This window comes from Monomorium pharaonis, chromosome 5 (genome assembly GCF_013373865.1).
Source record: "Monomorium pharaonis isolate MP-MQ-018 chromosome 5, ASM1337386v2, whole genome shotgun sequence".
Taxonomy (NCBI): Eukaryota; Metazoa; Arthropoda; class Insecta; order Hymenoptera; family Formicidae; genus Monomorium; species Monomorium pharaonis.
This window is the reverse complement of record NC_050471.1, coordinates 10,903,783-10,919,659: the sequence shown is the minus strand read 5'-3', so window position 1 is coordinate 10,919,659 and position 15,877 is coordinate 10,903,783. Positions and strand designations below refer to the sequence as shown.

Here is a 15,877-nt window from a genome sequence, read left to right as displayed (position 1 = left end):
CAATTGATGACGTTTGAGGTTGTATAAAAACTTCCTAGTTTGTCCGTTGTAATCCATCTATTATTGGTTCATGATGTGAACGAGCAATTTCTGTACAGACTTTATTTGTACAAATTTTTCGATCGATTATTATCAGATTTTATCTGCTAATTTGCTATAATTAACAATGTTTTGCTATAATTAACAATGTTTTTCTCGACAGTTTGTCATGAAGAATATCACACAATTCGTTTCTTCACGGTTCTATTGTGAGCATCGTCCACGTATTTTAGGAATGCACTTAGACAGAATTAAGATATATTGTTATTAAGCATAAAACTACTTATCATCTACGGAATGCACTTACAGAGGATTAGAGATATACTCCTAATGTATATTTTCCATTATTCTGTTTTTAAGAAGTACTTTACATTGTTCTCCTCTGAGTGTATGGAATTTCCCTTTTTTTATAGTAAACATAATACGTCATTCTACCCATATAAATAGGGCACCCTTCGACGACAGAGTCAGTTCTCTCAGTTAATAGTTCACAGTACGTAGTACTCAGAATCACGTAGTTATAAGTAATAATTGTAAAAATTTGTGAAATAAAGTTTTTTTTATAAGAAGAAAAACGACGATTCTTACAATTGGTGGCAGCGGTGCGGGATAATTAGCAAATAGTGAAAAGTGCTTTTACTTCGAGGACAATATACTAGTTGCACTAGTTACCTCCGAGGAGGACCCGAAGATTATCCTGCTGTATCGAACTCAACGGGGACAGACTGGCGTGGACAGAGTACAGAGGGGTAAGAGAAATAATTGCCTCTGAAACGGAATCAAGCGAGGGTAGCAATATTCTAGAGTCAAGAATTTTCGTTACCGCTCCAATGTCGCGCGCACAGAGTCCTAACCGCGAGCAAACGCTCACTTTCAACATATTAACCGACAAAATGCTCGAAATGACAGACGCAATAAGAGAACTCAAAAATCAAATAACGGAAATTAAAATAAACGGACATGCGAATCAAATTCCATTGCAAACGACAAGAGAAGAGACTGTTGAACCTGAAAACATTATAAAAAATTACAATAAAGTTATGCAACTAATTCCGGAATTTGATGGAAATAATGTGGAAACCTTTATAAACCACATACAAACAGCAGTAAAACGATTAGCAGTCGATCAACATGAGCTGCTTCTCTGTAGCATTGTGGCACAGAAACTCACGGGAAGAGCAAAAAACTCAATTAGAACAGACACTACGCCAAACTTTCCACAGTTTTACGAAAAACTGAGATATCTTTACGGCAAAGCACAGAATATCTCCGCTTTAGAGGTGCAAAGAGACACCTGCATCCAACGTCAAAGCGAGTCCATCGATGAATTCATAAATAGATTTCTTCGCATACATGATGAAATCATTCACGCAGTAAATTCACAGGGCACTGGCATCGCAACTATTTGTGTACAGGAACAGCTATACCAGCAGAAAGCTGTGGAAGTGTTTCGCCGCAACGTAAAACCTGAGATTGGTGATCATTTGTATTGTTTTGAGTTCAGCCTGCTCAACGAGGCATTCTCCAAAGCGAGAGCCTTCGAGGGAGAGCTCCGACTAAGAAAAATGCGAATGCAACGCTATGAATCTTCAAAAAGATTCTCTCAAGAAAAAACACGGTTTCAACCCAAGGAATGCAGCTATTGTAAGAAGCGTGGACATGAAGAAAAGGAGTGCAGAACGAAGGCATTCCACCTGCAAAAGGGACAGCAAAATTTTCGCGAGCGCCAACATCCCAATCAACCACCGGACCGAGCATCGCATCATTTGTATGCAGCCAATCAGGACCTAAACAACAGCAACGACGAGAAGTCTACCAAGGACCCGGCGGCACGTACGTCAGAGCACCCAGAATTAAATTGAAGATTCCAGGTTTCAAAGATACTATTTTCTTAGTAGATACAGGTTCAGACATATCTTTAATACATGAAATGTTTATTGAAAATCATAACTTACTAAAGTTAGACGCAATAATTGTATCTGGAGTCACTACGCACTCCATAAAAACTAAATACGCGGTAGTAGTAGAGGTATTTGAAAAGAAACATACATTTCATGTATTAGATGATCATTCGCCAGTACAGCATCAGGGAATACTAGGTATTGATTTTCTCACAGCAAACAATTTTATATTTTCAAACGAGCGACTAATTCTAAGCGGAAAAGAATTTAAAAGGTGCGATAAACCGCATCCCGATAACGTGAAAAGAAAACAAGACGTGTTAGTAATATTCAAAGATGACACTGGAGCGATCACGAGAATGAATGACTCTAACAAACCTATATTGCCGTCACACTTACATTCTGAGATAAAAGGCATTGAAAGTTTTTACGAGACATCAATCTATCCCATTTCAGAAAAGATATTAGATAACACGCGTTTAGAACTATTGAAGGAAAATACCCGTCTTTCACATATTCAAGAACATTCCAGCGAGATCTGGGATATCATAACGGAATTCCATGATATTTTTACCTTACCAGGAGACCCTCTTCCTCTTACTAAATTAATTGAACACGAAATTAAAACCTCGGACGAAATTCCTGTTAACACAAAACAATATCGTTATCCTCCAATACACCAAGAGGAAATTAAGAAACAGATTAAAGACATGCTTGCAAAGGGAATTATACAGGAATCAGATTCACCTTATAATTCACCCCTTTGGATTGTACCTAAAAAGCAGGATGCTTCTGGTAAACCCAAATGGAGATTAGTAATAGATTTTAGAAAACTTAATGAAAAGACCATTCAAGACGCTTATCCGCTTCCAAATATAGACGAAATATTAGATCAGTTAGGTAATGCGCGATATTTTTCTGCTTTTGATCTGGCATCGGGTTTCCATCAAATCGGCATGCATCCCAAAGACATTCAGAAAACAGCCTTTTCTACTCCAAACGGACATTATGAATACACTCGAATGCCCTTCGGTTTAAAAAATGCACCTCCTACCTTTCAAAGAATGATGAATCGGGGCTTAAAGGGATTAATTGGTAATAATTGCTTAGTTTATATAGACGACATAATAGTTTATGGAAAAACAATCGAAGAGCATAACAAAAATTTAAGAATATTATTTGAAAGACTTAGACAGGTCGGGCTAAAATTACAACCCGATAAGTGCGAATACCTCAAACCGGAACTTGAATATTTAGGGCACGTTATTTCGGAACAAGGCATACAACCTAACCCTAATCGAATCGAGAAGGTAAAAACTTACCCAGTACCAAGAAATCCGAAAGAAATCAAACAATTCCTTGGGCTAGTCGGTTACTACCGTAAATTTATCAAAGACTTTTCCAAGATAGCGAAACCGTTAACACGATTACTCCAAAAATCCTCAACCTTTCAATGGACTAACGAACAACAACATTCTTTTGAATCTCTCAAATCCAAGTTAATAACGCAACCTGTATTATCTTATCCTGACTGGAACAGACCGTTTGTTTTGACCACTGACGCATCTAATGAGGCCATCGGGGCAATACTCTCACAAGGAACAATAGGCAAAGACAAGCCATTGGCTTTTGCCTCTAGAACGCTTAATAAAGCAGAGACTCGATATAGCACTACGGAAAAAGAATTACTCGCAATTGTATGGGCGACAAAACATTTTAGACAATATTTATACGGAAAAAAATTTACAATCGTAACGGACCATAAACCTTTAGTCTGGCTAATGAACGTGAAAGATCCTAACTCCAGATTAATGAGATGGAGACTTAAATTAGAAGAATTCGATTACGAAATTGTTTATAAACCGGGAAAAACTAATACTAACGCCGACGGACTGTCACGAATTCCAGTAAATGCAATCGACTCCTATCTTTCCGATGAAGATATCGAACACATATTATCAGACATAATAAAAGAGAAACGCGAAATTAAGATTGCTTTTAACAAAGATCCAGTTCCGGGATGGTTAAATATTGATCCGAAATCTGTCTCCTTGGAAAATCTCTTAACTTTAATATCACCAATCATTGAGGATACAAATGCTGATCCTGACAAATGGACGTTATATTTCATAGGACCTATTAATACCAAGACACGAAACACTATAGACGCTTTAATTAACACGTACAACTTGCAGTCTAAAACTAAGACGATAATAGAAGAACGACCGTCTCAATGGTTTGAAGATAAGTTTCCACTACCAACTCCAACGAACGAATACTTACCTGAAAACGATTACGAAATACAAAAGGGACCATCATCTTCTCCCTCAATTCCATCCTCATCCAAACCAAAAGTGAATAAACAAATAATAGTAAGAAATCAAGTCGGTAGGCAAACCAATAAAACAATATTATTTATCGAAACCCCTCCTGAAATTACTAGAGAAAACGAAGTTTATGTATCTCCTCACGCAACTCACAGACAATTAAGTATCCAACTACATGACTTTTTAACTGAGAACGATCATCATCTAAATATAATACACGATCAGAAGGAAGTTAGTAAATTGATTTCAGTTATCGACGAATATTATCTTGGAGACAAATTATACATTTACGTTTCTCAGTATCTTCCAGAAATTAAAAATAAAAATGAAATTATATCGGATGCACATTCCGGCATATTAGGCGGTCATTATTCAACAGAAAAGACGCTTCAAAAGATTAGACAAAAATACAATTGGCCAAACATAACTGTTGACGTCAAAGAATTCATTGACAAGTGTGAATTATGTCAACTCAACAAGCCAGGTACTCAAAAACCTTACATCTATTCTTCTCCTGATATCCCACAAACTCCAAATGACAAAATATCCATCGATATCATGGGACCGTTTGAAATAACAAACAGAGGAAACCGGTATATCCTTGTTACCCAAGACTACCTGACACGATATATTCTCGTAGAACCTCTAGTAGATAAATCTACGGCCGCGATTATTAGAGCCTTGTGGTACTCCTGGCTCAGATATTTCGGAAAACCTAAAGAACTACTTTCCGATAACGCTTTAGAATTTACTTCTAACGAATTTAAGACACTTTGTGATAAATTGCATGTAAAACACGTACTAACTTCAGTTTATCACCCGCAATCGAACGGAAAAAATGAGAGATCACACTTAATACTAACCGAATATATTAGACATTACATTAACGAACAAGAGCAATGGGATATGATACTACCCCAAGCAATGCTCACATACAATTGCACAGTTAATAAAAATACAGGCTATACGCCTTACGAGTTACAATTCGGTAGGGAACCAAATCACATCTTCAGTGAAGAAGATGAAAGGGTAACCCTTCAAAAACAAATTGAAGACTTACGTCTTCAACACGAAAATAAATTGGAAGAAGCGCGTAGGAGCATACGCGACTATCAAAATTCCAATGTTCCTATCAAAAATTACGTACCAATTGAAAGCAATGAGTTGATTCTTGTAAAGAATTTCAATGCCAAGTCATTCGAGCCACAATGGAAAGGTCCTTTTCCTGTTGTTCGACATGACAAATTCATAACATATCATATTAGAGAAAACGGAGAAATTAAACAATATCACAGAAGTGATATTAAACCTTTCGTTTCAGGCAATGGGAATGGATCTGATACGAATCATTCCGATACTTCTTCTCCTGATTCCCCAGGGTCATCTTACTGACAATGTGGAGAGAGAGAAGTTCAAGATCGCTCAGCTAGATGATAGTGAAGTAATTTACCTCGAAACTTTAGATAAAGTAAAATTATACCACGAACAATGGAAGATTGTAGTAGGATATGATTTATCGGATTTAGAGAAAAACTTTGCTATACTTAAAAAAGCGTATACTGATTTACTTAACCATTATTGTGTTAGTGAAGGGAAATGGATATGTTCCTCCCAAAAACGAATAACTAAGCGATTAGATCAACTAAGCGAAATAGAAAACGAAGTAGAGAACGTTCAATATTTAGCCGGATTTCAAAAGTTAAATAGAACCAAGCGCGGATTATTTAATTTTATAGGTGAAGTCAGCAAAACATTATTTGGAACTTTAGATGATACCGACGCGACCTATTATAATAACGAGCTAGATAAATTGTATGCGGATCAGAAAAATATTATTCAATACGTAAAAAATCAAACTAGCATAATACTTAAAACAATCAAAGGCTTCACATCCATTGCAAATACAGTAACTAACGTAAACGAACAATTCAATCGCCTTAGAAATGTATCACAATCTAATGAAATAAATATTTGGATTGACGAAACGCTCTTAGATTTAGATGACGAATTACGCAAGTTAAGCGAGGAAATAAAAAGGGCAGAAGAACTGATAATCGACGGTAAACATGGGACTGTTAAACCTTACGTTCTATCACCTAAAGAATTGTTTAGCGCGCTTAGACAACACAGACATGTAGATAACTTTCCGGTCCCTTTAGAGGAAATATATTACACTACTCTCGTAGACGTAAGTGAGATATCGATAGCATTAACGGGGAAACGAATACTTATTCAATTTTTAATTCCTCTTATAGAAGATAAAATCTTAGATTTAACTAGAATAATTTCACTTCCCAGGCACGGCTGGCTGGGACAATCTATTATCGACACTACTCAAAAACTCATTTTATTAGATCCATTTAGAACTATATTTATGCCGATTAGTGAAATAGAATTAACCCCAGCGAAAAGAATCGGTAAATATCAATTACTAAAACGAATCTACCCTGATTATAAAGTAGGTATTAAAGATAATTGTTTAACGGAAATTATTACAAAACGCGAATCAGAAAAATGTACAACCAAGTACATGCAAATTCAAAACACTTTATGGATCCAACTCCATACAAATCGGGATTGGATTGGTATAGCTCCAAAAGAAGAGCTGGTGCATGTACTTTGTTCCGATAAAATACCTCGTAGCGCACGAGTCTTTCGAAATTTTATACTTCATTTAGAACCAGATTGTACAGTAATTTCCAATACAGCTACTTTAAAACCTGACAATATAGCTGTAGACGAAATCGAAATACACAAGACTATTCATTTAATAGATCAAAAATCAATTAATGAGACACTCTTTCAATATCAATTAACAGATATACCTATGGACTTAATAAAAGAAACTCATATTGAACCAGAACGATTGCAAACTTTAGGCAAAACTTTAGAAGAATTAGATAACATAGCGGAACGAATATCAACACATCAAAGAACCATTACATGGAAAGAAAAATTTATGTATTATCTTCAATTGGCAGGATATATAGCCCTTGGCTCTGTCCTGTTTGTATTTCTTTATAAAATCGGATTATTTTCAAGCATTATTTATCTTTTGAAACAGCTGTGTGGAAATTGCTATAATCAGTGTAGCTTTGGAAATCGCGCACCTACGCAACATGTACATTACACGCCTCATGCTCTACATGTTAATAATGAACTAGAACCAGCAATTAGACGATTAGTCCGAACCAAAATTTGAATAAACCTCAAATTTCTTTATAAGGAGGGAGGTGTGAGCATCGTCCACGTATTTTAGGAATGCACTTAGACAGAATTAAGATATATTGTTATTAAGCATAAAACTACTTATCATCTACGGAATGCACTTACAGAGGATTAGAGATATACTCCTAATGTATATTTTCCATTATTCTGTTTTTAAGAAGTACTTTACATTGTTCTCCTCTGAGTGTATGGAATTTCCCTTTTTTTATAGTAAACATAATACGTCATTCTACCCATATAAATAGGGCACCCTTCGACGACAGAGTCAGTTCTCTCAGTTAATAGTTCACAGTACGTAGTACTCAGAATCACGTAGTTATAAGTAATAATTGTAAAAATTTGTGAAATAAAGTTTTTTTTATAAGAAGAAAAACGACGATTCTTACACTATAAACAACAAGAAATGCTATAATTCTCGCGTTACGTATTACGGTCACCTTGACTGTCGTTCTACACTTCGAGGATATATGTATATAAAGCGTAAATAAAAGAAGATAATGGATTCTATAAAACTAAAATCGGTATTTATGGACAAAAATAAGTACATTGAAATGTCACGAGAAGGAAGAAAGATGTGGCTGCATATTACATAATTTGGAATGGGCCCGGTCGCGAAGGTCGTGTGAGGAACGTGTAAGGAATAACGACAAATTGATGAACGTAAGACGGGAACATCGTGAGAGTAAGAGGCAAATTATCTATATTACAATATACCTCGCATACGAGGTGGTCTTACCCAACCGCGCGATGGGCCATGGCCGCTTTCCAAGGGCCATGGAAAGCAGATGCGCATATATGATATGTGCAAATGCAGAAATGTTACGAAACAGATCGACATCCGCACGTGAATTTTTCTCAGTTTTCCTTCTCGTGAAAGATCATTGGAGTACTATTTCAATCATTAATCACACGTCACCGCGATCATAGAAAAAATACATATTTTAATAATTTAGCATTTGCGTCAAATCGTTACATAACGTAAATGTGTTTTCGGAATTAGTCTACAATAAATTTAACTCTATAAAAAACTTATCCAATTGTTACTGACATTAACATGTTAAAGATAGGAGAAAAAAAAAGAGTAGAATGCGATACTAAAATTTAACATTTTTCATATAATTTTTCAGAAATTCTTTATAATTATATAACTTTTTAATAAATTTCTCAGATTTTTTATACAAATCTTAGAATATTTTAGAATTCACATATATGAAAAACTGAGAAAAAAAAACTCAATATTTATATTAAAGAGTGCTTTGTATATAAATTCTCAGAAAAATTTTCACTGAAGTAGATTAAGATTATATGTGTGAATATGCGCGAATGTAAAACAATATAATCTTTCTCTTTCCTAATACAAATTTAATTATTTTATTACGATCGTACGATAAATATTTATTACTCTTAATAATTTCATAAGATTTATTATTGAGGCGTGTTACTATTACTTCGCTGATATTCATCACGCAAAATTAATTTCACTCATATTTACCTTAAATTATCCAGTGCGCGTGTCACAATCAATTTTTCACGCGAGTCCGATCTCATCTGTAACGAGTCTGCATCTCGAGGGACGCGAACGAGAGAAAGTCCAATACGAAAAGTGTCCAATCTCGGCGGACGATGTATGTACACGTAACGTTGACAAAAACGAAATGCAGCATCACGCAACGAGGTGCAAGGACGGTAAGGTGCATTCCTCCCGGCACAGCAGACAAATCACGTTAATCATGTTACACCATACTCACTTCTTCCTTCTTCATAGAGAAATAAATTCCTTTCTTCGCGCGTGTCGCGATGACCTCCTTATTCGACAATTCAATATTTATGACGACGTTACCTCGCCAAAGCAGATAACAGACAAGCAAGTAACATTTAAATTTTTTAGACACAAAGTTTTTTTCGTACAAGAATGTATATAAATGTATAGTATATATAGTAATTATATACGAAAAATATGGCCGTTTATATTAGTTTATATTAGTTTTCTTTTTTTGTAATTATACAAATATAGTAGAAAATAATAATAATAAAAAGATAAAAAATAATTAAATGAATAATTCACATTATCTTTTTATGAAAAGTTGGAAAAATGAGAAAAAAATTGCTCATAATCATATTTTAATTTTGCTTTTAATTATAAATACATATGATTATATATGGATCCAATTTTTTTTCACTTCTTCAAATTTAATTTTTTAAGTTAAATTTGAAAAGAGACAATGCAAAAATTATTATTTTATTATTTTTCGTCTTCTCATTATTACTATTATTGTTGTTATATATTTCTTCAAACAGAAATTTTACACAAGAAAAAAACTAGTATGGAAATATTTCATATATATTATAATTAGGTATATATATTTACATATATTTATACATATTTATATGTAATTTATGTTTTTGAAAATAACTTACCAGGTTTTTCCGCTGTCATGTATATGAGACACCAATAATATAGGTATATGACTGTAAAAGATATCAATGAAACTTTGCATAATGTTTTTCAAGCTAATATATAGAAAATTTCCATTTTAATTTTAAACTATGTTTTTTTATGCATTGTTTTTGTACCTTTGCATTTTTGCGATCTGCTGTACACAAGTCGATATGCATTATATTGTTCGGTAAGAATATATATTTTATAAAAAAATATCTGAGAAAATTATCTCTTTTTTGATAACTGAAATGAATATAATATATATACCTAATAAATAAATGTAAATATATATACCTAATTATAATGAAAATAACTTGATTCTTTACAGTCCAATCTTTAAAAGTTGTTTTTTTTTTTCAAAAATATCTTCTCCTTTAAAATAATGTTTATTTAGATCGAACTGTTTTTATTCAAGATTTTGGCAAGCATATTGTATGCACTTTTCCATTAGTTGACATTTAATTCGGAATGTTTTGTCTCTCGTAAAGAAAAAAATAAAAGTTAAACAGGAACACACGAAAAGAGAGAGTAAAAAAAACTTGTTATAAATACATGTTTCATTATTTTGAGTAGAAATACAAAAAGAAAGATTTAAATTTGAAAACAAGAAAAAAATTGTGTACAGTATGCAGTGTATTCGACTACTTGACGTGGATTGCTCCGAGTTTGCACTTGAGCACTTGAGAGCGACGTTGGTGCGCGTCGAGAAGATACACGGCGCGCTCTCTGTGAAATCGTAGCGGAAGCGGAGAACTAGCCGACAAAATATGGCGTATGTTTTGTTTGTGTGCGCGAGGAGGATGGTTACGCGCGGAGCGTACGGTAGCGGCTGTAAGGTTTAGGGCTTGTTATTTTGCGACCGCGAAAGAACGAGAAGCGGGAAGCGAGGGATCCGCATGAGTCCGGGCGCATGAGTGGTGCGTGATCGTCGAGCGATGAACGCGACGAGCCTGTACGTATCGACGTGTCGGCTGGTGCTGCAGGCGGACGCCGAAGATCCTAACTCCTGGACGGATCTCTATAGACTGGTGCCGTATCTGCGACAGAGTCTCAGCTGCACCGTCTGCTCGAATCTGCTGATCGAGCCGCACACGCCGACCGAGACCAACTGTCAACATCACGTGTGCCGCGGCTGTCGCGGCGGCCGCAAGAAGCTCAAGCCGTCATGCGGCTGGTGCAAGGACTACGACAAGTACGTGGAGAACGTGCAGTTGCGGATACTGTTACAATGCTACAAGAAGCTGTGCGAGTATCTAACCAGCACTGGTATCTATCGCACTCTGTTAATCACCGTCACGTCCGCGACCAATGCCACTACCAATGCACCGTCGACCATCGGTGCCACCAGCCTGATGGAGCTTATCCAGGAAGGCGCAGGCTTCAAGGACGAATTCAAGAGCAACGCCGGCCTGTCCAAATCCGCTTACAGTATCCTACCATGCGTTTACACCAGCACTACCTCCACGCAGACACAAGCGAATAGCATTCAGACCACCGAGGCGATATCTCAGAGTATACCTGGTATGTACAACACAAATGTTCTCTCGAGTATTATCGTAAGTTTTTAAGAATAAATATATACATAAATATATATTTAATTGTATCCTTGTTGTCAAATCAGAATCACCGACGATTCGTACGGTATCAAATGGATCTTCTATATATTCTGTGATGTACGCTGGGTCTGGTAATAAAATTACAATAAAACGGAAAGCGGCAGCTACAGAAGACACCGAAAACACTGGCCAACAGGAAACTGATGGAAGTCAGCACAGCACTGTAGGAGGGGTAAAATGCATTCCGTCTTCCCACCTTAAATATGGGACCCCTTCTGAGAAAAAATCTTCAAAGAGCAACAAAGTAATTTCAATAGATATTCCGGTTAATCTTACACCTTACAGGATTTTTACATTGCACTATAATCTTTATTTAATTGCTTAATAAAGATGCCCATCCTTTGTTAACACTTCTTGTAAGGTACAATAATTTTTCCGATTTGCATTTAATTAACAATCAGTTGAGCTTAATTAACCCATACATATTTATCGCTCTTATTTTTATACTAATCCTAGTTTTAGAGAAATCTTTATATCTATATATATGACAAATATTTATTTATTTAGGTCCCATAAGAAAGATTAATGCAGACATTTGTGGTTTATCTTTAGAAAGAATATTCTTCCAGCTTTTAACTTTGATTTCTGCATTGATCTATAATATTTGATTATACTGATGTTTCCTCATAAAATTTTGACAATAATATAATTCACTTTGTTATAAGCAGTCCTCTGGCAATTTTAAAAAGCCAAGATCAAGTTCTGCTAGAAGTAAAAGAAAAGGATGCAGATGTGGTAATGCCACCGCAATACCGGGGAAACTTACCTGTTGTGGTCAGAGGTGTCCTTGTTATGTCGAAAGTAAACCTTGTGTGGAGTGTAGATGTAGAGGTTGCAGAAATCCTCATACGGCAGATGGATTAAAGGTATTCTGTCCATTTGAATAAGCTCAAACATTGAGCTTACACATAGAACTTTAATTCTGAAGTGTCTTCTATAATTCTATTTTAGATCCGTCCACATATACCTGAACTTCATAATTTACAATTACAACTATCCACTTCTTTGGATTGCGACGCGCTAAGTGGAGATCCTCTAGGATCTGTGCCGCAGTGTCTCTCGACGTCTCCTACAACGATACAAGTGTTAAATGTATATTCTACTCCGAGATTAGATATTGACAATGTACCTCAGAACTTACCCGCTGCTTTGTTAGTGGGAGAAGATGCTATGGTAAGTACTGAAAGTGAAGCGGAAGACAGTGACATACAAATCGATGCGTGACAAAATATTTAAATGGACATCCTGAAGGATCGTATCGTACCAGTGATCATCGAAGTGTGACAAGTGCGCGTCTTAACAAGGAGAGACACATGTAAATAGCTCAATTAGAACGAAATAAAAAGAAACAATTACGAAAATCAAAAACAATAATAAATTTGCAAGGGTAAATTAATTTAGAAATATCGAATATGAAAAAGACGGTTTTTACGTATGGTATACTATATTTGAATATTTGTAAATATTTCAATATAATGTAATGTAAATGCAAATATTTAATTGGATGCTTAATCATGGTAACAGTCAATTTTGCCTGTAACATTAATCACTGTTATGATTAGCATCTATTGGCTTGTTATATACGTTAGCGCTTCTAAAATTATACGAATTTTTGTAACATTGTTACGAAACATTGTTCGGTTAATTGTATAGTATAAAAGGCAAATTTTATAGAGTATGAAAACGTTTTTTACGTTTTGGTTATACATTATGATTTCAATAATTTGAATAATATACAAATAGGTTTCATACTGATTATTTATGAGAATCGATTGAAATAACGCGAGTTAAATTAAAATATACGAAAGCTGAATTAACGCGTCGGTATCTCATTCAACTTGCCAGTTGTACATACAATAACAAAAAAATCGTTATCTATTTTGCATACTTTTTACAATCTTGAAATATAAAATGCAGAGCATGAACAGCAATCTGTTAAATTATTTTACAATTTAAGATTGCATCGAAACAATGATAAGTAAACTGCGCATACTAACAGAACGTCTAAATAATGTGAAACGTGAGGTCTATACGTAATACGAATTGTAAAATTTGTTTTTCTTATAGGGGGTGCGTTCGGAGAGACGCTATTAACGCTACCAGCATCAGTCCATCTTCATTACTCATTAAAAGTAGAACAAGGATAAACTGATGCTGATAGCGCTAATAGCGTCTCCCCGAACGCACCCAGGGAATCACAAATATATTAGATAAACATGAGGTTTTTATTTGCCTAAAATTTAAAATTGAAAACAATTTTATAGCGTTACTGTCAGAGTTGGATTTATCGGTGGGCACTATAGGAATCGGCCTAAAACATAAATTTTTCACTATCTTTAATATATATTAAAATTTTTAATAAATATAAAAATAAATATAATTTTGTTGTATCATATTAAAAAAAGAATAAGAATTATTTTTGTATGTGCATTTAATAATTTTTGCTCTCTTTAATTAAATATTTTCTTTCAATATTAGTTACAATTTAAGTTATATCAAGTAAAAAAGAGGACATTTAAACAAATTAGCAGATTATATATATTTGTTTAAATACTACTCCTCTTTTTACAGCAAAAATGTATTTTTTTTCAGTACACATATATAATATACAGGTGCATGTAATGTATATGTAAGTGAATAATTCTTTTGAGTGGTACTATTCATGTGCCTACCGACTGCAAACGGTTATCCGACTCTGATTATTGTATATATTGCATAACATTATCTTTTTATGTATCTCATGTTAAAGATTTATAAGTTGGATCTAAAAACATTTCTTATTTTTATTTGTTAAATTATTTATAACTTTTGGTATAGAGATCTGTAGAATAACAATATATTATAGCAAATTTCGAAATATTATTCTAATCACGCGAGTATAATTGAATGTGTTAAACATTAATGCATACGAAACATTAGTACAAAATTATTAAATATGTGTAGGATATCTTTTATTTTTGCGTACAAATGTGAGTGTGTGTGTACAAGTGTGTATATACATGGGCTCTTTTAGAGCATTTGTGAATCCATCAATTGTTATTTGTAATCGCACTTAACTACAAATAGCATACATTTTTCTCTTAATCCTTTCACAATAGTTAACAGTAGGATACTTTCACAGTATTTAACTGTGCGATCTCATAGCTATCTGATAGTAGTGTGCGATAAGAAAGTTCATTGATCGTGCAAAGAAAAAAATTGTGAAGTAAATGCACGAGCGTATAGACTAATTCCTCTTTAAATAAAAAATGAAAAGATTGGTACATAGCACGTGATCACATACACGTTATATAAGGCAATATACAATATTAAATCTCAACATAAGATAAAATTAATATATATCCTATTTTTATATGTATGAAAGTTAATATTATGAAGTTGTATGCTATTTTACCATTTTAATTTATATAGCCTATAATTTTTAAAATCACACAAATATACAAAATGAATTAAATGTTTGTTAATTTTGTCTTATGTAAAGCTAGCGGAAAAAAATTAGGAATATATTTGAATGATTTAAAGATTTTTAAACCAATTGAAAAGAATTATAATTGCTTAAAATTAATATTAAAATTAATAGTAAAATCTCAATGCATTTTAATCAATATTGCACATTGACTATGTTTTACGTGTACATATTAAAATAACAGTTGGGACCTAGCTACAGCTTAAATGACAACATATTTGAGGAGTGACTTCTAAAATATTACATCAAATGATCACACACAATGATCATGTAATCATTGATAAATGCATAATATTTGTAGCAAAAAGACATTTATGATATAAGTCATTTACATATTCCAATATTTAGTTGGAGAATTATTTTCCTATTGCATAAGATATATTATGAGTTATATTTCGAATAGAATTTATTTTGACACTTCTAATATAAACATCCAAAAAGAACACTTTTTAATGTTTTAATGTAATAGAAACAATCGAAGTTTGAAGTAAAATTACGTGTAGCGAATTAATTAGAAAGTTACTCCTCAATAGAAGTTTAATTATTCACAATATTTAAATGCGAAACATTGTAAAATGCAATCACTTCCCGAAAGACGGATATTTTATTCGAGCGTATGTAATATATACAGTGTTTGTTAATATTTCTTTTGTTACTCATAAACTATTAATATATCATGTACATTATGGAGTTAAGGGACATATGTTTCAATTGTGTAACTTATCAGATAATGTTGAAACTTATCTTTTAAAAAAAGAGAAAAAAGAAAATGCGAGTTGCATGTTGTCTCATGACATATACAGAACTAATAGAATAAAAATATTTTACATACTAGAATTTGCATCATTTTGTAAAAAAAA

At 33.8% G+C, this 15,877-nt stretch overlaps 2 protein-coding genes across 5 annotated transcripts; both read left to right on the top strand.

The window, feature by feature from the left end:
- The first annotated feature begins 1,935 nt into the window (after positions 1-1,935).
- On the top strand, positions 1,936-5,718 carry LOC118645652. The gene has a single exon (XM_036287154.1). The coding sequence runs from the start codon at positions 1,970-1,972 to the stop codon at positions 5,657-5,659; it is 3,690 nt and encodes a 1,229-aa protein (XP_036143047.1). The 5' UTR covers positions 1,936-1,969; the 3' UTR covers positions 5,660-5,718.
- A 4,943-nt stretch (positions 5,719-10,661) lies between these two features.
- On the top strand, positions 10,662-15,848 carry LOC105838286 (E3 ubiquitin-protein ligase MSL2). Of its 4 annotated transcripts, none has more exons than XM_012683742.3 (4): positions 10,662-11,456; positions 11,557-11,795; positions 12,217-12,417; positions 12,503-15,848. In XM_012683742.3, the coding sequence occupies exons 1-4, from the start codon at positions 10,871-10,873 to the stop codon at positions 12,773-12,775; spliced, it is 1,299 nt and encodes a 432-aa protein (XP_012539196.1). In that variant the 5' UTR covers positions 10,662-10,870; the 3' UTR covers positions 12,776-15,848. The 4 variants fall into 4 exon arrangements, with proteins under 4 accessions (XP_012539196.1, XP_012539211.1, XP_012539203.1 ...); XM_012683757.3 differs by having other exon boundaries at positions 10,664-11,456; positions 11,557-11,723; XM_012683749.3 differs by having other exon boundaries at positions 10,665-11,456; positions 12,220-12,417.
- Positions 15,849-15,877: the final 29 nt, after the last annotated feature.